Here is a 12,474-nt window from a genome sequence, read left to right as displayed (position 1 = left end):
TACGCTTGTGCTCCATCTTTATGTAGTTATATGCAATGACGCATATATATTTTTTGTATATCAATTAATATTTTATCCAATATAAAAAGAATAAATGAATTTTTTTATATTGATTAATTAAAAAGCTACGTAAATAAATTTTAAATTAGTTTTTAACTTAATCAGTATAAAAAATCTTGTTCCAATGTCACTTGAGTGTTTAAATATATAATACCATCTCAACCAAAAATCAACATGGAATCAATCAAGAAATAAAAGTACTCTGCAGATAAATCAATATTCAGTTAGTAAATAGTATATGTATGCCCTCGTTATATAAAAATGAAATTTTTATTTAATTACAGTCTAAGATAAATTTGTTGGAGTTTTAATCTCATAATTATTTTTAAAATCAAAATTAGCATTTCTAATTAAGTAACATTATAAGATTTTAAGTAAAATCCCTTCATAAAAATTAGTCCACTCAAGTCTTAGTAGCATATCATCCTTCTTTAATTATTAAAATTCAATATAATTTTAAAAAAAAATTAGCAACTTTTTGGAGTGCCGCGATAAGCTCCCATACTACCACGGACTTTATTTTAAGACAATATTAATGATTGTGATATTTAGCACATAATCTTAGGTCATGCATAAAATTTACAGCTTTTTAAATGACCCGTAAAAGTCAGTTTATGGGTGGTCAATTCAAAAAATGATTAAAAAAAACACTCAATCCAACGTCAGTAGGAATCCAAATACATCATGGTCACAAAAAGTAACGGGTAATGTAATCCTCATAAAAAAACACATTAGAACTCAATGCGTTAGTTTTATACACACGAGAACTTCTGAATCAAAGTCCAAAGGTATCTTCTTCAATAAAAACAAGTTGTGATAAGCTTCCATATTACAGCTTTATTAGAAACTAGCTGGTTAACGTTGTTTTGGGCAAAAACTAGCAATCTAATAATTAATAATAACAACAGCAGCAGCAGAAAAACTGCACAGACATTTTAGTCAATTAGGTGAATAGTTTATGCTCTTTTCTTTTCCAACCTTATCCCTTGTTTATTTATTTAGGATGATTCTGGGAGTAAAGACTGTGCAGTTTTTTCCAACAATTCTGAGTACATCATGTAAATGGAATACTTACAAAAAAAGGGTATAGGCATCTTTATATGAGTTGCTGTTTATGAAAATGAATGCAGTAGGCAAATAGTTTCTTATTTGGGTATCTTCTAGCTGTGTAACTTTATTTATAAAACTGTTATCTTTCTATGAAGGAAAAGAAAGTGAGAACATATAGGACAAAGAACCGGACTTCAAATAATGTCATCATAATGTCACTGAAGTGATATTTCTTGTAAGTTTTTGGACAAACTCTGAACCCATGTCACTAAGAGAAATGTTTGTCCCATTAAAGTTAATGGAAATCTTTCAAACCTTGCAAGTGGACGGAGACAAAATACTGATGTCCAAACATAATTGTCATCTAACTTGCAGCAACTTGCATTCCAATAGTACTTCAAAAATATGGCATTATCATCTTCTGTTATGAACCTGAAGTAGAGGACTCTTCTTACTTGGGCGTAAACAATATTGTGAAACACCTTAAACCTGGTCAAAAGATTTGGTTGGTCAAAGGTTCTGTGGCTACAATAATTTTAATTTCAGAAGCACCTAATGTTGTCTTCTGATATGTTGAGTAGGGTATATAAATTGAACACTTATAGTGGGTTTGGTTATGATAATAATGTGTTAGTTATTTGCACCCATTTCATGCAACGAAGAGACAAATGTTCATTCAAACTCCACTTGTTACCCTCATTTTGGACTCTTGTATTTACACTCTCCTTTGTTCTTACACAGGCACTTTCAAGTGGTGAGGGAAGGCCGACAAATAATCCTTTCCACAAAGTTGAACTCTCTAACTATGCAAGTTTGTCCGTTTTGAATTACATTATTAAGTGTGAAGGAAAGGAAAATGGAGGTGAGGCACTGTAGTATTGCATCAAAGTGTGGATATGCCAAAGTGGACCCCTATCAGTTCTGTCACGTGCCGTAGACTGGTATTTTGACGTTTGTTTGATTTTTTTAGCAATACAAACTTTTCAAATCTTCCATTTATACCAAACAGGACAGTAAAAGCATGGTTCCATTTTTGTAACATTTTTTTGATGGAGCAAATGAATCCAACTTAGAGCATGCAAGATTTTGAGGTGATAAAATCGGTATAATATCATTAGTTCATTGCTGTTTGTTTTAAAGAAACTGAGGCGTCAACTCATACATTGTTAGAGGTTTTTGACAGCAGAGGCTCACAATGCAGGGTTGCTTGATTATATGCTATCGAGTGAACTACTTTCCGTTAAATGATGTGATTTCCTGTAAAAGAAATTATTCCAAACTGTTAATGAACATATTCTATATATTCTATTCTATTTTTGAAAAAGTCTGATATATTTTGTTCCACCCGAGCAATGTGCAGGACGTAGCCTTTAATTATGTGAGTTAGGTCGGTCGGCACCGGAAAGTAAACTATAGTTCCAAACATTGCATATCATCAAATTCTTTCAAGAGATAATGGATGTCAGAATCCAAACAACAAAAACAAAACCAATTATAAGAAATGAGGTGACTTGATTAGAAAAAAAGAAGGTTGCAGTACAATGCTGCGTATTAGTGACTGTTAAAATGGCACTAGAGATAGTAGTACTGAAGATTCAAACTAGGTTGGACAGCACTATGACAATATATTGTGTTTGCTAGGGGCAAGTTTCAATTATAGCATTTGCCTGCAGTCACCTTGATTGAACCTCACTGGCTTGAATGCTGGCACGGTATCTCCTTTAAACAACATATGGCATCTTCTAGTTTTTGTGAAAGGAAGATACTGAAATGAAAAAGTTATGTAGATAGGCATTTAAAATTGGTGATAGATCAGATTCCATTTCTGTGGGAGACAATAATTTCTTATTCAATAAGAAATAATGAAGTGAAAAAACATAGAAAAGGTGAAAAGAGTAAGTTGCAGCCAACAAGGCTACCCCATGCCTTCTTATTACCATTTTTAAAGTTACACAAAGCTGGTTTTGAATGAAGTTTTGAATTGAGTCTTGAAGATGGTAGAGCTGTTTTTGTTTTATCTTACATCTTGAACATATAGTGAAGACAGTGGGGCACAATCTGTTTTTATTGTGGATGTGCTAAGAACTGAAAAATTATCATCATTCTGAGATGACAGGACCCATCACCATCTAGTTTGTGATGGATGACATTGCACTAACATATGATGATGTACAGCTATTGGAACTGAATTTCTATCCATTGGGCTTGGTGAGGACTCAGTCAAATTCCATTTGGGCCTGCATGATGTATGGGATGTAAACTTAGTGCAGTTCGATCACAAACTTTCCAGGTCTTTTTCATCCACTCTTTGAAAACGTTATAACACAAGAAAAAAGAAATGCATGATTTTCTTATGAGTGAACATTTCTTCAGTAATCAACATTGCTAATAAGAGAGAAGATACAAAATTTAAACGTATTTCAAAGAGATTCTTCTATACAAGCTTCACCTAGTTCATTTTTCTCTAAAATCAATGTAGTTCAACACAAAAGAAAGCTGTCTCCTCCCATAAGTGACTATCTTATTCGATTCTGATTGGTTGAAATCCAAAATGATTGACTGATAGTGAAGTTTTCAGTTCAAAATTTATTCATGCACCAACCAAGTAACTACTAAGCAAATAAAAAAAATTTGAACTATAAGCAAATCAACTCGAATTTGAAGAATCAACTAATAACTTTTTTGCATCCAAAGCACTGACAACAAAGACAAAAGAAAAGAAAAAGAAGAAAAAGGCAGAAAGAGAAGAAGAGTCACTAGCTAACGTATATCCCATGTTTTTGTTTGAAAATTTTATCTAGATCTAAATCCATACATCTCTTAGAGTCCGTAGATTAAGGATTTATATTTTTGTAGAGTCATCGGTATATGATTGTAAAAATTGCGCTTCTATTACTACTGGTGTATTAACTATCAATGACAGTAAACAAAACAGTACATTAAAAATGCAGAACAAAACATTACATATGACAATTTTTCCTTCTAAGTTTGGAGGATTAGTAAGTATGCGCAATCGCAAAATAATTTATTGGATGAGAAAATGCTTTCTCGTATTTTTATAAGAAAATATAACTTAGAGAAATGGTTTGATACTAAGAATGCCATTTTAGAACCCAGTAAAATAGTTATTAAGAAAATTAACTTTTATAATTCTAAAGAAAAAGAGATTAAAGGTGTAAAAAATTTAGGGTGTCAAATAGCATCATCCTATAACTAATCACTTGAAAATATTGAAATCTAGTTACTTGGTGACATTCATAGAAAAAGAACTTACAGAGATATTTCAAAAGGTATGGATCTATTTCTTACTGTGCTCTCTAAATCACCCAAAGTCCTTTTAACAACACCTTCCTCATGCACTCCTTATTTGTAAGCAATTTTATATGAAATCATATAATTACTAAGAAAAAGTACTTATTATTTGGATTCATTGTTAAATTTTCTTTTATGAATGTTTTCTCCTCTTATTGTTTTTTTAAATCTTTTTTATGATATAGAGTTATCAAATAAAAAGTCTTCCTTTATCAAATTCAGTATTATTTCATTTTATCAAGAACGGAACTCTATAACATTTTAAACTGTTTATTAACATATTTTATAAATTTTAATAAAATACCTAAATGTCTTTTCTTTGAGTGAGAATAGAGGATGTAATTTTAATAATTCTAAAATAATCTCATAATTTTAATACATGTATATTTTAATAATCATCGTATAAGAATCTTTTATTCTTTAAATTATATAATCAAATATTAAATTAATATAATTTAACATTCTTTCGCTTTATGTGATGATTTGAAAATTTAATACTAATAGTTAAATGTGCACAGAATTATCAAGTCATTTACTTTATATGAATTGAAATACTCGAATCATGGTAAACAAAAGTTATGAATAACAAGATTCCTCCATTATCACATAATCAAACCAACTCAACATAACTTTAATCAATTTTATAACTTTTATGTTTTTAAAAGAAACCTAATATCTTACCACAACAATAATATATATATATATATATATATATATATATAACTTAAGAATTGAACTGTAAAATAATTCTACAGGGATTGAGTGATCCTCTCACAATCTTCTATTTATAAGAATAAATTGATACAAGAGTACATGATAATTAGGGTAACCCTAGACACAACATAATCATGATGAATAATAGACACAATATAATCATGATAAATAGGGTAACCCTAGACACAATATAATGATGATAAATAGGATAAATATCCTAACAAACTTAATGTGAATAAAAATAAAATAAAGAAAAGCATAACTTTAATATAATTTACTAGTGTCATGATAATACAAACATATAACTATACATATGCATATAGATAAATAACATCATGTTGACATTAACTTATCCATAATGCTCATACTTCAACATGACCAATAAAAACTTTGGACAATAGTCTTTTAGTTAAAATCTGCTATCATCAAATCAGTACTAATGTGCTCAATCAACATTCTACGTTTTTGCACTTTTTCTTTGACTCATAAGTACTTCAAATCCATATGTTTTGCACCCTTTGAGTACTTGTCATTTTTAGAGGAGAAGACAATATCGAAATTATCACAATAAATCTTTCTTGGCCTAACAATATTGTCAACAACACCAAACCTCGATACAAAGTTTCACAACCACAATGCATGAGAACAATGGTCTCAAAGCATGTTACGAATTTAGTCTCAATGGTGGAAGTAGCAATAACTGATTGTATTTCACTTTTCCAAGAAATTTCTCATTCATCCAATAGATAAACATATCCAAATGTAGATCTTCTTGAATTCATACGTCCAGCATAGTCTGAATTTTAGTACTCAATCACTTCCAGATGATTTAACCTTCTATAGGTGAGCATGTAGTCTTTGGTACCTTGTAAGTACCTAAGAATATTCTTTACATCTTTCCATCGATCCATTTCGGGATTACTTTGATATCAACTTAACATTTCAATGACAAAATTGATATCTGGTCGAGTGCAAGTTTGAGCATACATCAAACTCCCAACCATTGATGCATAAGGAACATGTTCCATGGCTTTTCGTTCCAAATCATTCTTAGGACATTGCATTTGACTAAACTTGTCCCTTTTCTAAATTGGAACTACTCCAGGAGAGCATTTTTCCATTCTGAATCTCTCTAACACTTTGTTAATATAGTCTTTTTAAGACAAACTTAACAATCATAGTGATCTATCATAGAATATTTCTATTCCTATCACATAAGATGTTTCACTCATATCTTTCATTTCAAAGTTGCTAGAGAGAAACTTCTTTATATCATGTAACATACTAATATTATTAGCAACAAGAAGAATGTCGTCAACATATAGAACCAAAATAGCAAATTTGCTCCCACTGATCTTTATGTATATACACCGATCAACAATGTTCCCTATAGAACCATATGAAGTTATGGTATCATTAAATTTTAGATCCCATTGTTTAGAAGCTTGTTTCAGTCCATATATTGATTTCTTCAATTTACACACCAAATTTTCTTTTTCTGTTATTGGGAAATCTTTTGGTTGATCCATGTAACCTTCCTATTCTAAGTCATCATTCAAAAAAATGATCTTTACATCAATTTGGTGAAGCTCTAAATCATAATAAGCCACCAAAGCCAAACCAATTCTCAAAAAGTCATTCTTATAAATAGGAGAGAAGGTCTTTTTGTAGTTAATGTCACCCTTTTGAGTAAAATCTTTGGCAACTAATCTAGTTATATCCTTTTCAACATTGTCTTTTGAGTCACGTTTGATCTTAAAGACCCATTTACAACTGACTCTTTTTGAACCTTTAGACAACTCAACTATATCCCATACTTTATTGTCATCCATTGATTTCAATTCTTCTTTCATAGCATTAATCAATTTTCTAAATTGTTGCTTTCCATGACTTGTCTAAAAGAAACTAGATCCTCATCAATGCTTAAGTCACACTCCTGTTTAACAGAGAAAACCACATATAATTCGAAATAGTAGGTCTTTTCTGCCTACAAACCTTTTTAATGTTGTTTCTTGTAGTTTCTCTATCAATTGCTCATTTGTGACTTGCATATTGTCAATTGGCTCAACATTTATATGTTCATTTTGTGGGATTGGAACATTAACTTGTTGTTTGTGCATATTGTGTGATTGTGATACAACAAGAGAGATAATAACTTGAGAAGAGACATTAGGTGTAAAAACACTATTAGTATTCTCTTGAATGTCCATTGTTCGTGATTCTTCACTCCTACTGAATTTTCCATTTTCAATGAATCGAGCATTACCAGACTCAACTATTCTTATACTATGGCTAGGGCAGTAAAACTTGTATCCTTTTTATTTTTCAGGATAACCGATGAAGTAACCATTAATAGTTCTTGCATCAAGCTTCTTCTCATATGGATTTTATAACCTTAAGGAGTTTTCATAAATGAACATTGATGCCAACTTTTGTTGTTTTCATAAATAGTCTATGAGAGGTACCTTAATGTTCTCTTCCATATTAAGAATGACAAATCCATTAGATAAGTAAATTTGGGCACATTTACAAATACATCTTCCCTCACCCCATAAGGACATTTAATGGATCGATCGACTAGTTGTAAAGTTATCCTTGTTGGTTTCACGTCTAAATCTCTAATCTTTTTCATCATAAAAAGTGACATTATATTGATGTTAACTCCTAAATCAATCATTGTTTTCCCTATAGCTAGATTCCTAATTGATCAAGGAATAATAAAACTACCAAGATATTTAAACTTTGGTGGCAACAACTTTTAAATAATAACACTAGAGTTGTCTTCTGAATAGTTTCCTCCTTTATATGCTTCATTTTCTTAAATTTGTGCACATTTACAAATACATCTTCACTCACCCCATAAGGACATTTAATGGATCGATCGACTAGTTGTAAAGTTATCCTTGTTGGTTTCACGTCTAAATCTCTAATCTTTTTCATCATAAAAAGTAACATTGTATTGATGTTAACTCCTAAATCAATCATTGTTTTCCCTATAGCTAGATTCCTAATTGCGCAAGGAATAATAAAACTACCAAGATATTTAAACTTTGGTGGCAACAACTTTTAAATAATAACACTAGAGTTGTCTTCTGAATAGTTTCCTCCTTTATATGCTTCATTTTCTTAGTTAACAGAACTTTCATGAATCTCACATAAACATAATTTTGTTTTAATATTTTTGACGAGGAATGTTCATCTTCAACTTTTTAAAAATTTCAATGAATAAAAAAAGTTACTTCTCCTTGTCTTTCTTTGATGGTGCGAAACGATATGAAAGAGATTTTACCACATCTTTCTCTTTGCTTTTCTCCTCTCTCTTTTCTTTTTAACTTCTTCATCTTTTTTCTTAATTTCTTCTTTCTCTTTTTTTTCTCTCTTTTTCTTATTTTTCTCTCTTTATTCTCACTTTTTTTACTATCTTTCCCATCCTTTCTTTTCGTTACGATACCTTTCCACTCCTAATAATAATGACATTACAATACTTCATAAGATTTATTTTGGTGTTCTTTATAAAAAAATTTCAAATTTCTCTTCCAACCGTCTCAATTTACTCATTTTTCTAAATTATGAATTGAAATGATTTAAAATAAATTTTTATAGAGTTGCTTTTTCTCATAAAGATCTCGTATTTATAACAACTTTATTAAATATGAAAAATATATGTAAGAAATAGGCGTAACACAAAAACAACATATTTACAATCAAAATTGTTATTCTAACATTACTCTCGGCCACGTGGCCATGTTATGGTCACGTTGATTATTCACATTAATTCAATATTATCTAAACGACACTGCGTTTCGTCCATTCCAATTTGGCTCCGTGGTTAACCGAACAACTCAGAGATCCAGTCACAAACATTCATCGATTCCCTTCCGTTAGCAACACGTCACAATGTCTGAGACGATTGTGGCACATTCGAGTTCTTGGAGCAGGGCACTTGTCGCGATCTCGCCCTATACCTTCTCCGCCATCGGTATCGCGGTCGCAATCGGCGTCTCCGTCCTCGGCGCCGCCTGGTAAGCCTTCGATATCCGTTTTTCAGTTTCCGTTTCGGCTTCCATTTACATTGTTCTCAGTTCTGGAATCGCTTCGCCCACGCTTTCAGGGGGATCTACATCACCGGTAGTAGCTTGATCGGCGCTGCAATCAAGGCTCCTCGAATCACTTCCAAAAATCTCATTAGGTAAAACTAATTGCAATTTGTTTGCACCGTTTTTTTTAGTTTATGCATTTAATTGGACTATGTATATTTAATTTAGGTGTTTCCTATTTTTTACAGTAATTTTTTGTACTGAATTATGTTGTTGAGAAATTTTACGGTAGTGGAAGTCTATGTTTCTGTTGATTTTACCTTGATTTCTGTAGTTCTAGGTTAGCTTCGTTCGTTTAGATTAGGAGATTACATTTCTTAGCTTTGCTTCGGTTAAGGATTTGAAGTTGGAGAGGAATTGTTAGTTGTTGTAAGTAGGAGAGGATTGTAGCAGCTCTGTGTTAGAGTTTACAAATTACAACTGCACGGTGGCTGTTCTCAGCTTTCACACACACAAAACAGTGGTCGACAAAGGTTTTTTTTTTTTAATATTTGTTTTAATGCTTCTGAAAGGAAAAGAAAATTGTTGTGATGAAATGAAGTCTTTGATGTTGAGGAATCAGTCTAGAATTCCTCTTCTGTCAGTGACTCCTACTGGATCTTTATTCAACGATGTTACTTTATTGGTGGCTTAATGCTCGTTTCTGTGGCAAATAGCTATTTACTGGTAGTAAAATTGTGACACCTGTGATTTAGTTTTTAGTATGAGGTGATTTTACTGGGTAGGGCATTAGTCTTCCCCCACATAAGTAGCAGTGATAATCTTTCTTCATCATTGGGAGTGAGTAAGGGATCGTATGGTCTGAAGCCTACTGGGTTATTGAATAACTATCTAATACATGAAAAAAGAAAGAAAGATATAGAGAGCTTCTTGCACTGAATTTTATTCTCCATTTCAACCTCCGTCTATTTTTTTTTTCAGAGGTCAGATGCAAAAGCTGAAAGATTAATACTGATATTTTAATTTCAAATAAAGGAGAATGCTTTGAAGTTTATTTTTTCTTGACAAGGTAAGAATTCTCATGTGCATATTATGTCTGGTTTTTTGGATAGAGAGATTGCTTGTACCCTTTTTCAAGTCAATCTGGAATAAACACTCTAACTTCTCAACTTCAATACTTCAATATTGTCGATTTTGGTCGAGCCTGGTTTACCACTAAGTGGCATTGAAGTTGGAGTGGTAATTATTTATTTTTCTGTCAACATTGTTCACAGTCTCACTGGACCTCCGTTTGTGTGCTTTGTTTATTCTTGGGATTATTATGCCAGCTCAAGTAAGGCTCTCTCAAAAGTTAGTTTACCTGGGAAGGCAATTACGGTTGAGCTCAATATCTTTTCTTTCGGCTTTTAGTTCTTTTTTCTCTCAATTATGTAGAGATTTTAGTTTTATTAGCTCTATCAAAAAGATTTTTTATCATAAGCTGTGTTGAATACATAATAAACTAATTCGTACATAATCATTTAATAATGATTGATTGACCCAACTTACAGTGTAAAATAAGTTGTTAGACCCTGTTTTAATGTGAATATATAAAAAATCGTTCTTAATTTAAGATTGTTCTATTTGAATACTATGAATGTTAATGTTCCGTTTTGCATGTAGTATCTGCATAATAGTATCCCAGTATGGCTGATATAGTTTCAAATATAAACATTTGTGCCATCTTGTCATTGTGGTTCGTGATGTTTGTTGTATTTCAGTGTAATCTTCTGTGAAGCTGTTGCTATATATGGTGTTATTGTGGCTATTATTCTTCAAACAAAATTAGAAAGCGTTCCAGCAGCAAATATCTATTACCCAGAGTCTCTTAGGGCTGGATATGCAATCTTTGCTTCTGGATTAATCGTGGGCTTCGCAAATCTTGTTTGTGGGTGTGTATTCTTTGTTGCCCTACCTCTCATTTTTGCAGGAAACTCTCCCGATAGAGTGCAGGGTGACCTTTTCCATGCTGTTGTGACATTCAATTTTTCCCCCTTTGGCAGGTTGTGTGTAGGAATAATTGGAAGCAGCTGTGCATTATCTGATGCTCAGAATTCCTCCCTCTTCGTGAAAATTCTTGTGATTGAGATCTTTGGTAGCGCGCTTGGGCTATTTGGAGTGATTGTTGGAATTATTATGTCAGCACAAGCAACATGGCCAACCAAAGTTTAGTTTCCACTTTATCAGAATGTGGTGTGGGAATGCAATTATGGTAGAGCGCAATATATCTTCTGTACTGCCCGGGATTAAATTTTTCTGTTTCCTGTTGGTAGGAATGTAAAATCCAGCGTAATAGTTTACCTTCATTACAAATGTAGGCTGTATTATTTACAAATGAGTTGTTAGCAGGTCTTGTGTATCGTCAGATATGTCAGTCTGTTGGTTGAATTTCAATGTTTTTGGAGGACCAAATCTTTTATAATCAATAAGAAAATTGAATTTGTTTGGGCCTGTGAATAAAGTCAACTAGCAGTTTTTTGGAAATGCGGAGGGTGTTACTCCCTCCATCACCACATAATGCTTCCAACACCTCCTCATTCTTCTTTTACCATTCAGTATGCGTTGGATTCTTAAACGGATGTCAACATTCGTAAATGGATATTCTTAAACGGATGTCAACATTCGTAAATGGATATCGACATCCGTTGAAGATACTAAATTTTATCCGAAAAACAAAAATGGAGACCTATTTGCCATACGGAGAAGATTTCAAAGCTCTGCGAATGCATGCCAAGGAAAAACTTCGAATCAATTCCAACACCTACTTATTCTCTATTAATCATCAAACATTTCACCTACTTATTCTCTATTAATCATCAAACATTTTCTTCATCTCTAATTTCATATCTCTTCTTCCCTTAGATGAACGGAGAACTTGACACGAAAGTTGAACAACTAACTTCTTCCTCGAATATCCTTATTAAACATTTATATTCAAACTAACTTCTTCCTCGAATATCCTTATTAAACATTTATATTCAAATGTAAGTGTTTCTTTTCTCTTCCTCCCAATTTAAACTCATTTTTTTATTATCTATTAATATCTCTTTCACTTGATTAGTTATAGTCCATTCTTGGTGTCAGATTGCGACATTGTGAAAAATTTTGCTATATTGTCAACGCAAAGACAACTATTCTTGTTCCTGTCAGCATTCTCAAGGGATCATTTGAGGTTGACAGAGAGTTCAAAGAGCTACCGAATGTTCTCAATTTTAAAATCAAAGGAGCATGTGACGTTGACAGGGAGTTTAAAGAGGTATTT

The 12,474-nt window shown here is 32.1% G+C and overlaps 1 protein-coding gene across 1 annotated transcript; it reads left to right on the top strand.

Annotated features, from left to right (window-relative positions):
- The first annotated feature begins 8,943 nt into the window (after positions 1 to 8,943).
- Positions 8,944 to 11,673, top strand: LOC148194652 (V-type proton ATPase subunit c''2-like). The gene is made up of 4 exons (XM_088095878.1): positions 8,944 to 9,158; positions 9,248 to 9,325; positions 10,934 to 11,104; positions 11,216 to 11,673. Exons 1-4 carry the CDS (start codon positions 9,034 to 9,036, stop codon positions 11,382 to 11,384), a joined length of 543 nt encoding a protein of 180 aa, XP_087952004.1. The 5' UTR covers positions 8,944 to 9,033; the 3' UTR covers positions 11,385 to 11,673.
- Positions 11,674 to 12,474: the final 801 nt, after the last annotated feature.

Source organism: Vigna umbellata, chromosome 8, assembly GCF_029865625.1.
Source record: "Vigna umbellata cultivar VRB3 chromosome 8, Vumbellata_1.0, whole genome shotgun sequence".
NCBI lineage: Eukaryota > Viridiplantae > Streptophyta > Magnoliopsida > Fabales > Fabaceae > Vigna > Vigna umbellata.
The sequence above is the reverse complement of the archived record's forward strand: the minus strand, read 5'-3'. Positions and strand labels throughout refer to the sequence as shown.

Excerpts from the sequence above, each read along its gene's own strand:
- LOC148194652 (XM_088095878.1), top strand. The coding sequence starts at position 9,034 with ATGTCTGAGACGATTGTGGCACATTCGAGTTCTTGGAGCAGGGCACTT. Across the intron at positions 9,326-10,933 it reads ACTTCCAAAAATCTCATTAG|TGTAATCTTCTGTGAAGCTG; the intron begins GTAAAACTAATT and ends GTTGTATTTCAG. Across the intron at positions 11,105-11,215 it reads TTCGCAAATCTTGTTTGTGG|GTTGTGTGTAGGAATAATTG; the intron begins GTGTGTATTCTT and ends CCCCTTTGGCAG.